The sequence below is a fragment of the Cucurbita pepo genome, chromosome 15 (assembly GCF_057944985.1).
Source record: "Cucurbita pepo subsp. pepo isolate OVF chromosome 15, ASM5794498v1, whole genome shotgun sequence".
NCBI classification, from domain to species: Eukaryota; Viridiplantae; Streptophyta; class Magnoliopsida; order Cucurbitales; family Cucurbitaceae; genus Cucurbita; species Cucurbita pepo.
The window spans coordinates 1,518,405-1,535,661 of NC_141812.1; the positions used below are offsets into that span (position 1 = coordinate 1,518,405).

Sequence of the window (17,257 nt, forward strand, 5' to 3'; positions counted from 1 at the left end):
TACATTAACCGCTCTCGCATCGGCTAGATATTGCTATACACATTCAAATCTAACGGACTACTAATGAATTGACTTTACTCTCTCTCCCACGCATCTACAAGGTTGGAGTTTCCACACCCTTATAATAAGGAATGTTTTATTGCCCTCTCCAACCGACATGGGATCTCACAAGTTAAGTCTACTTATTGTATTTTTATTTAACCTCTCACTAAAGTTTTGACCAAATCAAGGCTTTTGTTCTGGATTTTCCAAGAAGTTTGAATCTTGAGCATGGGCGTTATGGTTATGGTATGAGATTTGAATTGTACAAAACGACAGTTGTCGAGTCCTACCAAAAGAATGGAGGGTGGATTGTCGATTGGAGAGGGGAACGAATCCCAGCGAGGACGCTAGGCCACGAAGGACGGTGGATTGTGAGATCCCAAATCGGTTGGAGAGGGGAATTGAGCATTTTTTATAAGGGTGTGGAAACCTTTCCCTAGCAGATGCATTTGAAAAATCTTGAAGGGAAGTCAGGAAAAGAAAACTAAAAAAGGACAATATCTGCTAGCATTGGGCTTGGGCCGTTACACTAGGAGTATTCTTTCCCCACGTCATTCCAACCTTAAACATCTAGAGGACGAGTTGGAGGTTTTGGAACATAATTCAAACACATTTGTCTTGAATGACATTATATGTGAAGAGTATGCTAAGTAGGTTTTGATTTCAATTCTTCTCCAAACCTAGCTCGTTTCTAAAGAAGCGCATAATGCAGACACTATGATCATATATGTGTTTGAAATATATGAATGTGTTGTACAGAGAAGGAAAAAATGACTGACCTGTTACAGGGTATCCATTAGCTGGGGTTGTTCAATCAAATCACTTCACTAAGTCTGCTCCGGTCGTGGGATAGCAGTACGTTCTCTAGTTATAAATTTAGTCACGGCCCCTTCTTCTTTCGATCACTGGATCAAAAATTACAAACCGAACGTGAATATACCGCTAGCATAAATATAATGATCGAATTTACTTCGACGAACAAGCGTAGAGATTCGAGCTTTACATCCCTAAGTTCAAAGATTACCATGGCTCTAAATGAGGCTAATTTGAGCCTTGATCTGAATAAGCACTTGGCCTTGAGATTTCTCCCTTCAATCTACCTTAATCAGTAGAGCAGAAATGGCTGATAGGCAAATAACATACAATCTCACCAGGCCCTCCCTTAACGTATGTCAAATTTCGGATACTGAAGGCTCGAGAACGTTACCAGCTAGCTTCAGCTGACCATCTAATTCTGTCAGTATAAAGTATATTTTGTCAGAATCCGGGTGACAATCCGCTGAAGCTGAAAACTGATGAATTCTCCCTTCCAATTCGATCCAACTTGACCCGGGATATTTCTTTTCTACTCCGTTTTCTTTCATCATTGCTCGAATATGAGCAACCTCCATCCAGTGTTTTTCTTCAGCATACATGCTAACCAAAAGATTGTAATGTCCACTGTTCTTGGGCTCCAAAATCGTCAACTGTCGAACAGCATCTTTCGCAATCTCCGAGTTCCCATGAAGCTTGCATCCATTCAACAAAGCTCCCCAAATGATAGAGTTCGGTTCAAATTCCATACCGTTAATCAATTCTAACGCTTCATCGAGCAATCCTGCTTTACTCAACATATCAACCATGCAACCATAGTGTTCAACTTCGGGACGGATTCCATAATCACGAATCATGCTCGAAAATCTACTTCTGCCTTCTATAACTAACCCAGCATGTGTGCAAGCGCTTAATATGCTAATAAAGGTAACACCATTGGGCATGATCTTCTCCCTCTCCATGATAACAAACATCCTCAGCGCCTTCTCCGCATAACCATGAACAGCGAGCCCTTCGATTACAGCATTCCAGCAATATAAATTTTTATCCTTCAATTTGAAGAAAACCAAAAGTGATCGATCTAAACTCCCGCACTTAGCATACATATCAACTAATGCAGATCCAATATAAACATCGAGATTAAGCCCCCAAGACATTGCGTAATGATGTATCTCTTTTCCTAGCTCAAGAGCTCCAATGTGGGCACAAGCTGAAACAACAGTCGACATTGTTACCTCGTCGGGAATAATCCCATTCAATCTCATGTCGCCATAAATCATCAGCGCTTCTTCATATTGCTTGTTCTGAGAATAACAAGTGATCATAGTTGTCCAGGAGATTATATCCCTAGCCGGCATCTGATTGAAGAGAAACTCTGCAGACTCCACATTTCCCAATCTTGCATAGCCATCAATCATGGTATTCCAAGTTGCAGTATTGCTTTCAGGCATTTCCTCAAACAACTTCCTAGCTGAATCCATATCTCCAGCACGAGCTAGAGCTGAAACCATAGTAGTCCATGCAAAAGTATCTCTTTCACGCATTTCATCGAACACCTTTCGCGCATCCCCAAATCTCTCCAAATTTGAGTACAAATCAATCAGAGAAGTTTGAACAAACACATCCAATTCCAGCCCATTCTTCCAAATGTGACAATGGATCATCCGTCCCAAATCAAGCGCACACATACAGGTGCAAGCTTTAACTAATGACGAAAACGTATAACTACTTGGCAAAACCTGTGATTCTAGCATATGAACATAACATTGTACAGCTCGAAATGGATACCCACAATATACAAATCCCCTAATCATCGCATTATACACAAAAACATTAGGATTTTCCATCTGGGTAAAGGCCAAAACAGGGTAATCTACAGAGTTGAATGTTAACGACGCGCTAATAAACTGATTCACTAAAAAGCAATCTTGGGTTGCATTAGTTTTGATCATTGAAGCATAAATACCATCCAGGTCGTTTATTGTGGAGCAGTTTTTGATTCGATCAAGAAGAGTTTGCTTGAAAGTAGAAACATACGGTCCTTGAAGAGTTCTTGGGGTTGAAGAACTAACGAAGTTGCTAATGCTTCTCGTTATCTGTTTAAGAGCGTTGGTAGGCGTGATTGAAAACATCGCTGCAGCTATTCTCCATCGCCATTTAGCTGAACCATTTTGGAAACTAGAGAGGCCGAGAGATCGGCTTTTCTGCGTATATTTTGGAGTGGGGGAACGCGAACTCCATCTTCCTTGTTCTTGATTTCTCTCATCTCCCGCCCTCTTCCTTTTTTACGGACAAAAGAGAATTTAAATCCTATTTTAGTTCAATTTTTTTTCTGTCACCGTCCTACCTTTTTTACCTGTAGCGTCCTGATCTTGACACGATCACGACTAGCCTTGAGGGCAATTATGCCCCATATATATTTTCCACCCCGGCTTTGTGGCTTCATCGGACCTTAGGCGAGGTTTGTCTTCGTCCATTAAACATTGTTTGTGCAGAATTCAAGCTTGTTCGACCACACACGCCGCTTGTGCGTACATGTTCAATCGTCTGCAACTCATCCGACTTGCCTCTACGCTAGGCTAAGTCATTCGGCTTGACCTTGGCTCTGCTCGGGCCAAAGTCTCTCAATGCAACGTCGCATCTCATCTTGTCATTCTCGATGGCATGACCGAGCGAGTTATGATGGCCAACGAAATCCCGAGACTCGAGATGGCGTCAAGACATATGGACCCTGCATAATCTTTCATAGCTTTACTTTGGGCTTCCCAAAAAGCCTTCTACCAAATGATATTTCTTGATTATAAACTCATGATCATTCCTAAATTAGAGTGACTTTCATCCAACATATACTAGTTTAGAATCTAATTGACTCGAACTATCCGACATAAAATGTAAAATCGAGTTGAGCTAAAAAAAAATAATTTTCAATTTGGGTTGGATTGAATTTTTGAAAAACCGAAAATTTAGGTCAGTTCGCAGATTAACATTTTTTGAACTCGAAAATAGAATTACAGTCTAATTCAATCTTACCTTAATTTTAAGATTATTACAAAAATTAAAAATATTTGACATGTATAACCGAGATATGTTGTAACTTGTGAACGTTTGATATTTAAACCTTATGAGATTTTAATATTAATGCAATATTTATGGTAGACGAGTATGATTTTTTGTAATTTTTTTTTTTTAAAAAAAAAAACAACCCGACAACTTAAAAATAGGGTTAGAACCCTACCCCAACCCTACTTTTAAGATTATTACGAAAATTAAGAATATTTGACGTTTATAACTGATATCACTAATATTAGTGATGGGTTCGTGACAGGTGAACATTTGATATTTGGGTTCTACTAAATTTTAGTTATTAATATAGCACGTGTCGTGGATAAGTATAATTTTTTTTAATATCCAACTAAACCTGTGTAAACTACCGAATTTAACATCATTTTGCCTTATATATATCAACAATGATGTCTATTCGGTTTGATTCCAGAATTCCATGAGTTCATACAATAAGACGATCAAACTGAACCTTAGCACCAGCCTTGAGGCCATCGGTTTTGATAATCCCATCCCTTAAACCATTTCTTCCTCGAGTTCGATCCCAACAATGTCTTCCTCTTCCCTCTCCACGGTAAAGACAACTTCGACAAAAACGAACTCCCCTTGACATACCTCGACTTCTCGAGACGTTGTAGTCGAGGCGTGTACGAGACGGGCAAGTAATAGCTATGCTGATCGTCTTCTAGAAGAGGAAAGATTTCGTCTCGAGTACGAGCGGAGTTGAGCTTGAGATACCTAAGTTCAAGAGTGTCATGGGGTATGTTTCTAGCTAGCAAAGGAGAAGCTCCACCCCAATTGTTCTTGGCAAGAGAAGGGTGTTGTGGTGTTCTAAATTCTAGTATGGGCCTCATTTGCTTAACTCACTAATACTCAACCAACCATTTTGAGCTGGTTTTTGTAGTGAGAATCTTGGTTTTCTTGTTCGTAGATATCAATGGGAGCAAACTTCCAAGAACTCCATTGGATTTAGATAAGTTTCTTTATTGGAGATGTAAAATGACTGCGCCCATTTTATTAATGTTCATCCTTGTCTTGTAGGATTGATGCTTGTTTAATGGAGGTGAGTATTACAAGACATTGCATCTCGTTTTCATTTGGTTGTACATTGTTATAGTTTCGTTGCCAAATGTATTAGAATTGTGATACCCGAGTAAAGGAAGAGTATATGAATGAGCTGAGACCACATCGAATAAGAATACAAAACACATCTTCATTTTCAGTGTTTGCTTTGAACCATTTTATGTATGGTGATCTTCGAGTAATTTTCTTAAAGTGCATATGAGTGAAGAAAAAACATGCGGCAGAAATTAGATTGGTCATATAGAGATAGTTTTTACTCTTAGAAGTAATAAGTAACGTAATCATGTCGTAAGGAAATGGAAGAGAATGTCGGAGCATATAGGTAACGAATACACATTCCAAATCTTGATTCTGTGAGATCCCACGTCGGTTGGAGAGGGAAGCGAAACATTCCTTATAAATATGTGGAAACCTCTCCCTAAAAGACGCGTTTTAAAAATCTTGAGAGAAAGACTGAAAGGGAAAGTTCAAAGAAGACAATATCTACCGTGGGCTTGGGCAATTACAAATGGTAGCAGAGTCAGACACCGAGTAGTAGTTGCTAGCAAGAACTTCAGTCAAAGTTCAAAGAAGACAATATCTGCTAACAGTGGACTTGGGCAATTACAAATGACAGCAGAGCCAGACACCGAGTAGTAGTTGCCAGCAAGAACTTCAGTCAAAGTTCAAAGAAGACAATATCGGCTAACAGTGGGCTTGGACTATTACAAATGATAGCAGAGCCAGACACCGAGTAGTAGTTGCCAGCAAGAACATTGATATCAGAGCTAGACGTCATGCAGTGTGCCATCAACGACGCTGGCCCAACGAAACATTTCTACTCTTATAAGGAATGTAAAAAAAGAGCATAATAAAGTGACTCTTGTAAAAGATATTGTAAAAAAATTATAATGCTACAAATGGTACATATACTCATTGAATTCAATACTGAATGTTCATAAATAATATATTACTTTCCTTCATGAATATTTGAAACTACCCTCCTAGTGCTATATATCAGCACAGATAGACAATGAGGTGACACTAATTCTGTGAGGGCAATGAATCAATCAAAACAAAAGGTGTTGTTCATTCAAGTTAGGACTTTCGTATTCTAGGTTTATGGTTAATTTACATTACAGAGGCTATGAGCTTGGCAATTGAATTGTGTAACCACTACACTGCGAGGTTAGATGCTGGGAAACAAAATGGACCCATCACTGGCGTGCAACAACAACAAGCAACTTTTCAGCTCCAAAGTTCTTCTTCACTTAGCTTCTGCAAGTCGAGCGCGTACCGTCTCAGCACTCGACAATCTATCGATGCTGCAATAAGAAACCAGACAGGATTTTAAGTAACCCCTCGTCGGAGAATCATCAAGTTTTTGCGGAAGGTCGATTATGATAATTTTCCAATACTATGTGAGAAACGCTTACCAGAGTAATACTATGTTAATTTTCCAATACTATGTAAGAAACGCTTACCAGAGTAATACATCACCACTGGATGCCAACTTCTCAGAAATCCAATCGGGAACCAGTTCTAGCAACAAATTTATCTGTTCTTCAATTTCCTCTACACGTAAGAACATATGAAATGAATCAGAATCAGCTCCAGACAAGCTAAAATAAAATGGAATGTAATTATAATAGGTGCGTTATTTGCTTACTTTTGTCAACAATGTCCATGTTGCCAACGATTATTTTGTATATTAGCTCCTCCCTGGTGATAACTGTGCGCTTGTGGAACAAGAAGAAGATAGCATTGAAGAGTTTGGGTAGGCTGGCAATCATTTTCTGTCGTCTCTTAGCTTGAGATATTGCCGGCATTTGTTCTTCTTTAATCTTCCTTTCTTTCTCTCTGATCTGCAAATTGAGAACACGAGAAATTCTTAACATACTTGACTGCAAATGGAAGTTTCAATCAAGCACAAAATAAGAGAGAATTGCTTATAAGATAGGGAATGGTCATACCGATTGCACAAGGCTCTGAGGTAGAATATCTAAGATGTCATCGTCAGGTGATGCACATCTTGTAAGATCTTTTTGATCATCATTTTTATCTTCCTTTGTGGGAGTGTCAAATACAAGTGATCTAGAGCGGGGAGGACGTCGAACCAACTTGTTTGCTGACCGAGAAGAATCATCGTCATCGGGACTCATGGAGCTTCTTTTCGGTGGAGCCATTGCAGGTGTGCTAGCCATCAGACGAGCCGGGGTTGAAACAAGCTTTGCAGGAGTTGATTTTATATCACTAGTTTTTGCAGTTGGGTCGTCTTCATTTGTAAGGGCTACTCTAGCTGCCATATTACTGGGAGTTGTGGGAAGAGGCAATGCTGAAGAACGAAGGGGAGAAGCATAGTTTTCAGGACAGTTTGAATTGCAGGTTGAGTTGGAAGGTAGTTTAACAGGGGAGAAAGGCATAGATGAAGATTCTGTCTCGACTTTTGTCTCGGCATCGGAACAAAATGGAATTTGATCAGAACGCTTAGCAGCTTGGCCAGTTTTCTCCGTTTCTCTGTTAACTTTCTGAGAGAAACGCCGGGTAAAAGATGGTGAAAAATGAGATAACCCAATTAATTCCTTCTGTTTACTTGGGCCAGCAACAGTCATGGTAGATTTAATTATCCGAAAACCTTGATTTTCGTTTGAATGATCTTCTGCAACACTTGTTGATGAAATTGCTGGTTGCTCAGCGGCCAATTGCTCAATTGGTGCCTTGACAGATGATAAAAAGTTGGTTTTTGGAAAAAGATCTTGACTTGAGCAATTGAATGGCTTTGGCAGCAAATCCTTTGGAACATCATCAATCTGAATATAAAAACATGTCTTAGAATGTTAAAATTTGAAGACGTGGGATACAATACTTCCAAAATACTACAGGAGAAGATTGACTTCCAAATTGAATAAGAAAAATCAAGCCATCATGAGTGGTCATCAAATCAATGATAACTATAAACTTCAGTGACCAGAATGCTATCAATCCTTGGTATGACCACCAACTTAATTCCTACACTACACAATTTGGGACAAGCACATCCAGCAGGCATCATCTATGCATTCTGTTTTAAGACATTCTGTAGGAACTAGAAACCAGAGCAAGCACTAGCAAATAACAGAGGGATCCCAAGTTCACATTTAAGATCAGTAACTATAGAGAGAGAATTAACATTCTAGGATTCATGACCACAAACACAAACAAATACTACATCTACAAATCAGAGAAGGAAAATGCAGCATACCTCTGGATGGGAACTTGCAAATTCTGAAAGCCGTGCCTTGAACAACTTTCTCAATTGCATATACTGGTTTCCTGTTTCAAGGTCATCTTTATTATCTAGCACGCTAAAGTTGAATGATATGTGAAGATCCGGCTTCATACAACTGGTCCGCTCATCAAAGATCATGACCTTCTTAAGCTCTATTGCTTCAGGTACAATAAACTTCATTTGGGCCAAATGACCATATGAAAACCTCCTGCACTCGCAGCCATCGAAGTTCAGAATCGGAAAACACAACATAAGGTCTAGAGATGCTCTCATGAGTAGTAAAATAAGTCAAATAACTAATGGCCAGAAAATTAAGTACGAATGAAGGTTTTGGAATCAATCTTGTGAGGCTTAACTACCTATATCAGAACAAAGACAATTGCACTTCACGAAAAAAATAATCATATATTTAGAACAAAGTCCATAGTCGTCGTTTCTTAATTAATTATCATTACAAACAAGCATTATTTCGTTACAAGCTAACAATAGAGGATCTAACAAACGTCTTCAGTGTTACTTAGGCACCTAAGTAAGATTCAAAATACTAAATTATCTGCAGTATCAACACATAAATTGACCATGGCATCCGATGAAAGATAGGAAAAGTCAATGTAGAAGGCAGAATAAGTACCTATCAGTAAGGACTTCGATCTTGGGACACACATTAGAGAAATTGGATGCTACACCTTTAAATCGTAACAACCGCATTACAGAGTCCAAGCTATCAAAGAACTTGCTCAGAAATTCAAATCTGCAAACACCAAAGTAACAACATTCATTCACTAAACATTGATACTAGATCTAAAAGCAACCAGCCATCAATAATCCAAATTCAAGATCAAGAAACGAAAGACTTACTTCTCAGGCAACTTCTTAGACTTATCAACAGAAGTCTTGAATCTACTAGATGGACTTTCATTCGACCACGAATCTATCTGCCTCCTGACCGATTTACTCCCTTCAGTGGTCAGATCACGAGGCAGCTGACGATTAGATTCACGGACACTCTCAGCAGCTCGCCGCACCTCTTTGATTGAAAGCGCAACCTTACGGCTCCTAGTTCTGGTAGAGAGCTCCGCCGGCTTCTCCGGTGTCTTGGAACTCAAAGATTGTTGATCCTGAAGTAAGGATTTGGAGTTGGAACGCAAAGTTTTCTTCGATTTGAAGGGTAAAGATGATGATGGAGAAGAAATCTTCTCGGAGGCGTCCATTGTTACCGATTGGAAGAGATGGGAAAGGGCAGAGAGAAAGAGGTGATTTAGGGTATGAAATCTGAGGGGCTTTTATATATGGAATGGATTTTGGCGGGAATGGTGAGCTAGCGCTGCTCTATGGCCTGCCACGTGGTCTCCCGCCAAAACAGCCCGTTCGATCCCGCCTAAATGTCCTGGGTTGTTTGGGAGCTGGGTTAGTATAGCCGGACTACGAACGGACTTACTCGGACTCTACGTATAAGCCAGCTCGAGGGAACGTTGGTTCCCGCCAAATTCTTTTGGCTTATTCGGAATATGGATTAGTCTATCCTCATTGTTTGGATTCCCTTGGATCTTGAGGAACGTGGGCCAGCCTGGATTTTCTTTAATTATATTTTGTGTGAATAATTTTTTTAATAATTTTGTTGATTTATTACCAACTTAATTTTAAAATTATAAATTTAATGTAGAGTCGTATTTATATTTAAATTTATAGTTAATATATCAATTAATTTATTAATGATTTAGTCGATATAAAATTAAAAAAAAAAAGATTTATTATATATTTTTTAAAGTTCATAAATCACTTTATTTATAATTTAACTTCAAGATTTTTTTTTTACAATTGGTTTAAAAATAAAAAATTCTTTCAGAAAAATCACTCGATTTTTTTCTAATTTTAGAATTTATTTGTTGCCTTAAATGTAAAAATTATGATAATATTTAAATTTTATCCCTAATCAATTTTGATGGAGAAAAAAATGGAAAGGATATAATATATATATATATTACAAAAATACTCGAACCATTAATTTTGGATAAAAATCATTAAAATTTTATTTTAAAGAATTAATGAATAGTTTTCTCGATGGTTGATTTTGGAACGTAAATAATGAGTCTCGTCCTCTCACCGACATAAGAGAAATATAGTTTATGGTTGGATCGTAATCAATAAATTGTTTATTAGAATATCAGTGATATTTAAATATAATACAACGTCTCGTGCCCAAGATTCGGCACCTTGTGGCCCCGACATTTCCCTACATCCCTTGCAACATAGATGCGTTACTTACCACTTGTCTCTAAGAGTGAATGTTGTCCCTACAAACCAACACAAGTCCTCCCAACGTGATTTATCCTTATTCACGTGCATCCTAGAAAAATTCTTAACAGATCACCCAACAAAACATGTTTAATCATGAAGTTTCTATGATTGAACCTAATGACCTAATAATCTCGATGTTGAGTATTGAGAAAATATTGATCAAGATGCGAGAAAAACATCGAGGAAATGTGTTGTTATAATAATTATTGTATGGACTTAAGATTTTCTCAATATTTTCTTGATGTTATGTTTTACCTCAATCGAAAATTACCACATTTACAAGAAAAAAACGTGCAAGGGAGAGAAAATCACACTGCCATTAACGCTTGTAGGCGACTCACACTGAAGATACGTTTCATTAGTAATCAATTTGGGTGTTCACGAGACATCGTCAATATGGATTGTAGATTAGATGGATGCCACCAATGGCAAGTATTGTCGTTGTGGATTCATGAAAAGATTGTCAAATGAAAGAGCAACCCGAATAGAGTTTACATCAAACTCAATCCAACCTTGTATTTTCGGGTTGGGTTGTTGGGTGTTTTTTTTTTTTAATATCATTTTTTTAAAATATACTTAATAACTATAATTAATATAAAATTCAAATATCAAACATTCATGAGTCACAACGCATCACTAACATATATTATGAACGTTAAATATTCTTAATCTTCACAATAATTTTTAAAGTAGAATAGGAATGTTAAATATTGTTAATTTTTATAATCATTCTTAGTTGGTTGACCCGACAAAAAAATGTCAACTCGACTTGAATTTCCTCTTTGAAAAAGTTCAATCCAATATAAGCCCAAAGGCCGAATGAAGTAGTATGAGTTTTGGGCCTTGGCACTCACCAACCAAGTTGTAGCATGTTCCTTTGGGCCCAGAGCCCATGTAGCAGCCCAATTTCAATATAAAGAATCCTGTTTAATCCTTTGGGCCCAGAGCCCATCTAGCAGCCCAATTTCCATATAAAGAATCCTGTTTAATCCTTTGGGCCCAGAGCCCATCTAGCAGCCCAATTTCCATATAAAGAATCCTGTTTAATCCTTTGGGCCCAGAGCCCATCTAGCAGCCCAATTTCCATATAAAGAATCCTGTTTAATCCTTTGGGCCCAGAGCCCATCTAGCAGCCCAATTTCAATATAAAGAATCCTGTTTAATCCTTTGGGCCCAGAGCCCATCTAGCAGCCCAATTTCCATATAAAGAATCCTGTTTAATCCTTTGGGCCCAGAGCCCATCTAGCAGCCCAATTTCAATATAAAGAATCCTGTTTAATCCTTTGGGCCCAGAGCCCATCTAGCAGCCCAATTTCCATATAAAGAATCCTGTTTAATCCTTTGGGCCCAGAGCCCATCTAGCAGCCCAATTTCAATATAAAGAATCCTGTTTAATTCTTTGGGCCCAGAGCCCATCTAGCAGCCCAATTTCCATATAAAGAATCCTGTTTAATCCTTTGGGCCCAGAGCCCATCTAGCAGCCCAATTTCAATATAAAGAATCCTGTTTAATCCTTTGGGCCCAGAGCCCATCTAGCAGCCCAATTTCCATATAAAGAATCCTGTTTAATCCTTTGGGCCCAGAGCCCATCTAGCAGCCCAATTTCCATATAAAGAATCCTGTTTAATCCTTTGGGCCCAGAGCCCATCTAGCAGCCCAATTTCAATATAAAGAATCCTGTTTAATTCTTTGGGCCCAGAGCCCATCTAGCAGCCCAATTTCCATATAAAGAATCCTGTTTAATCCTTTGGGCCCAGAGCCCATCTAGCAGCCCAATTTCAATATAAAGAATCCTGTTTAATCCTTTGGGCCCAGAGCCCATCTAGCAGCCCAATTTCCATATAAAGAATCCTGTTTAATCCTTTGGGCCCAGAGCCCATCTAGCAGCCCAATTTCCATATAAAGAATCCTGTTTAATCCTTTGGGCCCAGAGCCCATCTAGCAGCCCAATTTCAATATAAAGAATCCTGTTTAATCCTTTGGGCCCAGAGCCCATCTAGCAGCCCAATTTCAATATAAAGAATCCTGTTTAATCCTTTGGGCCCAGAGCCCATCTAGCAGCCCAATTTCCATATAAAGAATCCTGTTTAATCCTTTGGGCCCAGAGCCCATCTAGCAGCCCAATTTCAATATAAAGAATCCTGTTTAATTCTTTGGGCCCAGAGCCCATCTAGCAGCCCAATTTCCATATAAAGAATCCTGTTTAATCCTTTGGGCCCAGAGCCCATCTAGCAGCCCAATTTCAATATAAAGAATCCTGTTTAATCCTTTGGGCCCAGAGCCCATCTAGCAGCCCAATTTCCATATAAAGAATCCTGTTTAATCCTTTGTGCCCAGAGCCCATCTAGCAGCCCAATTTCCATATAAAGAATCCTGTTTAATCCTTTGGGCCCAGAGCCCATCTAGCAGCCCAATTTCAATATAAAGAATCCTGTTTAATCCTTTGGGCCCAGAGCCCATCTAGCAGCCCAATTTCCATATAAAGAATCCTGTTTAATCCTTTGGGCCCAGAGCCCATCTAGCAGCCCAATTTCCATATAAAGAATCCTGTTTAATCCTTTGGGCCCAGAGCCCATCTAGCAGCCCAATTTCCATATAAAGAATCCTGTTTAATCCTTTGGGCCCAGAGCCCATCTAGCAGCCCAATTTCAATATAAAGAATCCTGTTTAATCCTTTGGGCCCAGAGCCCATCTAGCAGCCCAATTTCCATATAAAGAATCCTGTTTAATCCTTTGGGCCCAGAGCCCATCTAGCAGCCCAATTTCAATATAAAGAATCCTGTTTAATCCTTTGGGCCCAGAGCCCATCTAGCAGCCCAATTTCCATATAAAGAATCCTGTTTAATCCTTTGGGCCCAGAGCCCATCTAGCAGCCCAATTTCAATATAAAGAATCCTGTTTAATTCTTTGGGCCCAGAGCCCATCTAGCAGCCCAATTTCCATATAAAGAATCCTGTTTAATCCTTTGGGCCCAGAGCCCATCTAGCAGCCCAATTTCAATATAAAGAATCCTGTTTAATCCTTTGGGCCCAGAGCCCATCTAGCAGCCCAATTTCCATATAAAGAATCCTGTTTAATCCTTTGGGCCCAGAGCCATCTAGCAGCCCAATTTCCATATAAAGAATCCTGTTAATCCTTTGGGCCCAGAGCCCATCTAGCAGCCCAATTTCAATATAAAGAATCCTGTTTAATCCTTTGGGCCCAGAGCCCATCTAGCAGCCCAATTTCCAATATAAAGAATCCTGTTTAATCCTTTGGGCCCAGAGCCCATCTAGCAGCCCAATTTCAATATAAAGAATCCTGTTTAATCCTTTGGGCCCAGAGCCCATCTAGCAGCCCAATTTCCATATAAAGAATCCTGTTTAATCCTTTGGGCCCAGAGCCCATCTAGCAGCCCAATTTCAATATAAAGAATCCTGTTTAATTCTTTGGGCCCAGAGCCCATCTAGCAGCCCAATTTCCATATAAAGAATCCTGTTTAATCCTTTGGGCCCAGAGCCCATCTAGCAGCCCAATTTCAATATAAAGAATCCTGTTTAATCCTTTGGGCCCAGAGCCCATCTAGCAGCCCAATTTCCATATAAAGAATCCTGTTTAATCCTTTGTGCCCAGAGCCCATCTAGCAGCCCAATTTCCATATAAAGAATCCTGTTTAATCCTTTGGGCCCAGAGCCCATCTAGCAGCCCAATTTCAATATAAAGAATCCTGTTTAATCCTTTGGGCCCAGAGCCCATCTAGCAGCCCAATTTCCATATAAAGAATCCTGTTTAATCCTTTGGGCCCAGAGCCCATCTAGCAGCCCAATTTCAATATAAAGAATCCTGTTTAATCCTTTGGGCCCAGAGCCCATCTAGCAGCCCAATTTCCATATATAGAATCCTGTTTAATCCTTTGGGCCCAGAGCCCATCTAGCAGCCCAATTTCAATATAAAGAATCCTGTTTAATTCCTTTGGGCCCAGAGCCCATCTAGCAGCCCAATTTCCATATAAAGAATCCTGTTTAATCCTTTGGGCCCAGAGCCCATCTAGCAGCCCAATTTCAATATAAAGAATCCTGTTTAATCCTTTGGGCCCAGAGCCCATCTAGCAGCCCAATTTCCATATAAAGAATCCTGTTTAATCCTTTGTGCCCAGAGCCCATCTAGCAGCCCAATTTCCATATAAAGAATCCTGTTTAATCCTTTGGGCCCAGAGCCCATCTAGCAGCCCAATTTCAATATAAAGAATCCTGTTTAATCCTTTGGGCCCAGAGCCCATCTAGCAGCCCAATTTCCATATAAAGAATCCTGTTTAATCCTTTGGGCCCAGAGCCCATCTAGCAGCCCAATTTCAATATAAAGAATCCTGTTTAATCCTTTGGGCCCAGAGCCCATCTAGCAGCCCAATTTCCATATAAAGAATCCTGTTTAATCCTTTGGGCCCAGAGCCCATCTAGCAGCCCAATTTCAATATAAAGAATCCTGTTTAATCCTTTGGGCCCAGAGCCCATCTAGCAGCCCAATTTCCATATAAAGAATCCTGTTTAATCCTTTGGGCCCAGAGCCCATCTAGCAGCCCAATTTCAATATAAAGAATCCTGTTTAATCCTTTGGGCCCAGAGCCCATCTAGCAGCCCAATTTCCATATAAAGAATCCTGTTTAATCCTTTGGGCCCAGAGCCCATCTAGCAGCCCAATTTCAATATAAAGAATCCTGTTTAATCCTTTGGGCCCAGAGCCCATCTAGCAGCCCAATTTCCATATAAAGAATCCTGTTTAATCCTTTGGGCCCAGAGCCCATCTAGCAGCCCAATTTCAATATAAAGAATCCTGTTTAATCCTTTGGGCCCAGAGCCCATCTAGCAGCCCAATTTCCATATAAAGAATCCTGTTTAATCCTTTGGGCCCAGAGCCCATCTAGCAGCCCAATTTCAATATAAAGAATCCTGTTTAATTCTTTGGGCCCAGAGCCCATCTAGCAGCCCAATTTCCATATAAAGAATCCTGTTTAATCCTTTGGGCCCAGAGCCCATCTAGCAGCCCAATTTCATATAAAGAATCCTGTTTAATCCTTTGGGCCCAGAGCCCATCTAGCAGCCCAATTTCCATATAAAGAATCTGTTTAATCCTTTGGGCCCAGAGCCCATCTAGCAGCCCAATTTCCATATAAAGAATCCTGTTTAATCCTTTGGGCCCAGAGCCCATCTAGCAGCCCAATTTCAATATAAAGAATCCTGTTTAATCTTTGGGCCCAGAGCCCATCTAGCAGCCCAATTTCCATATAAAGAATCCTGTTTAATCCTTTGGGCCCAGAGCCCATCTAGCAGCCAATTTCAATATAAAGAATCCTGTTTAATCCTTTGGGCCCAGAGCCCATCTAGCAGCCCAATTTCCATATAAAGAATCCTGTTTAATCCTTTGGGCCCAGAGCCCATCTAGCAGCCCAATTTCAATATAAAGAATCCTGTTTAATCCTTTGGGCCCAGAGCCCATCTAGCAGCCCAATTTCCATATAAAGAATCCTGTTTAATCCTTTGGGCCCAGAGCCCATCTAGCAGCCCAATTTCAATATAAAGAATCCTGTTTAATCCTTTGGGCCCAGAGCCCATCTAGCAGCCCAATTTCCATATAAAGAATCCTGTTTAATCCTTTGGGCCCAGAGCCCATCTAGCAGCCCAATTTCCATATAAAGAATCCTGTTTAATCCTTTGGGCCCAGAGCCCATCTAGCAGCCCAATTTCAATATAAAGAATCCTGTTTAATCCTTTGGGCCCAGAGCCCATCTAGCAGCCCAATTTCCATATAAAGAATCCTGTTTAATCCTTTGGGCCCAGAGCCCATCTAGCAGCCCAATTTCCATATAAAGAATCCTGTTTAATCCTTTGGGCCCAGAGCCCATCTAGCAGCCCAATTTCAATATAAAGAATCCTGTTTAATCCTTTGGGCCCAGAGCCCATCTAGCAGCCCAATTTCCATATAAAGAATCCTGTTTAATCCTTTGGGCCCAGAGCCCATCTAGCAGCCCAATTTCCATATAAAGAATCCTGTTTAATCCTTTGGGCCCAGAGCCCATCTAGCAGCCCAATTTCCATATAAAGAATCCTGTTTAATCCTTTGGGCCCAGAGCCCATCTAGCAGCCCAATTTCCATATAAAGAATCCTGTTTAATCCTTTGGGCCCAGAGCCCATCTAGCAGCCCAATTTCCATATAAAGAATCCTGTTTAATCCTTTGGGCCCAGAGCCCATCTAGCAGCCCAATTTCCATATAAAGAATCCTGTTTAATCCTTTGGGCCCAGAGCCCATCTAGCAGCCCAATTTCCAATATAAAGAATCCTGTTTAATCCTTTGGGCCCAGAGCCCATCTAGCAGCCCAATTTCCATATAAAGAATCCTGTTTAATCCTTTGGGCCCAGAGCCCATCTAGCAGCCCAATTTCCATATAAAGAATCCTGTTTAATCCTTTGGGCCCAGAGCCCATCTAGCAGCCCAATTTCCATATAAAGAATCCTGTTTAATTCCTTTGGGCCCAGAGCCCATCTAGCAGCCCAATTTCCATATAAAGAATCCTGTTTAATCCTTTGGGCCCAGAGCCCATCTAGCAGCCCAATTTCCATATAAAGAATCCTGTTTAATCCTTTGGGCCCAGAGCCCATCTAGCAGCCCAATTTCCATATAAAGAATCCTGTTTAATCCTTTGGGCCCAGAGCCCATCTAGCTAGCCCAATTTCCATAA

General features: G+C 40.0%; 2 protein-coding genes across 2 annotated transcripts; both read right to left on the reverse strand.

Annotated features, from left to right (window-relative positions):
* Window positions 1-727: 727 nt before the first annotated feature.
* Window positions 728-3,154, reverse strand: LOC111811928 (basic helix loop helix DNA-binding superfamily protein). The gene is made up of 2 exons (XM_023699000.2): window positions 1,067-3,154; window positions 728-947 (listed from the first exon to the last, which is right to left on the reverse strand). Exon 1 carries the CDS (start codon window positions 2,985-2,987, stop codon window positions 1,215-1,217), a length of 1,773 nt encoding a protein of 590 aa, XP_023554768.2. The 5' UTR covers window positions 2,988-3,154; the 3' UTR covers window positions 728-947; window positions 1,067-1,214.
* Window positions 3,155-5,876: 2,722 nt separating this feature from the next.
* Window positions 5,877-9,503, reverse strand: CDT1A (CDT1-like protein A). The gene is made up of 7 exons (XM_023697862.2): window positions 9,104-9,503; window positions 8,877-8,996; window positions 8,219-8,453; window positions 6,951-7,787; window positions 6,647-6,842; window positions 6,462-6,552; window positions 5,877-6,302 (listed from the first exon to the last, which is right to left on the reverse strand). Exons 1-7 carry the CDS (start codon window positions 9,454-9,456, stop codon window positions 6,245-6,247), a joined length of 1,890 nt encoding a protein of 629 aa, XP_023553630.2. The 5' UTR covers window positions 9,457-9,503; the 3' UTR covers window positions 5,877-6,244.
* Window positions 9,504-17,257: the final 7,754 nt, after the last annotated feature.

What these genes read in the sequence shown, in the direction of transcription:
- CDT1A (XM_023697862.2), bottom strand. Translation starts at nt 9,456, where the DNA reads ATGGACGCCTCCGAGAAGATTTCTTCTCCATCATCATCTTTACCCTTC. An exon ending in TCTAAGAAGTTGCCTGAGAA is followed by an intron (nt 8,997 to 9,103) that starts GTAAGTCTTTCG and finishes TGGTGTTTGCAG; the next exon opens with ATTTGAATTTCTGAGCAAGT. An exon ending in AGTGGTGATGTATTACTCTG is followed by an intron (nt 6,303 to 6,461) that starts GTAAGCGTTTCT and finishes TTCTTATTGCAG; the next exon opens with CATCGATAGATTGTCGAGTG.
- LOC111811928 (XM_023699000.2), bottom strand. Translation starts at nt 2,987, where the DNA reads ATGTTTTCAATCACGCCTACCAACGCTCTTAAACAGATAACGAGAAGC.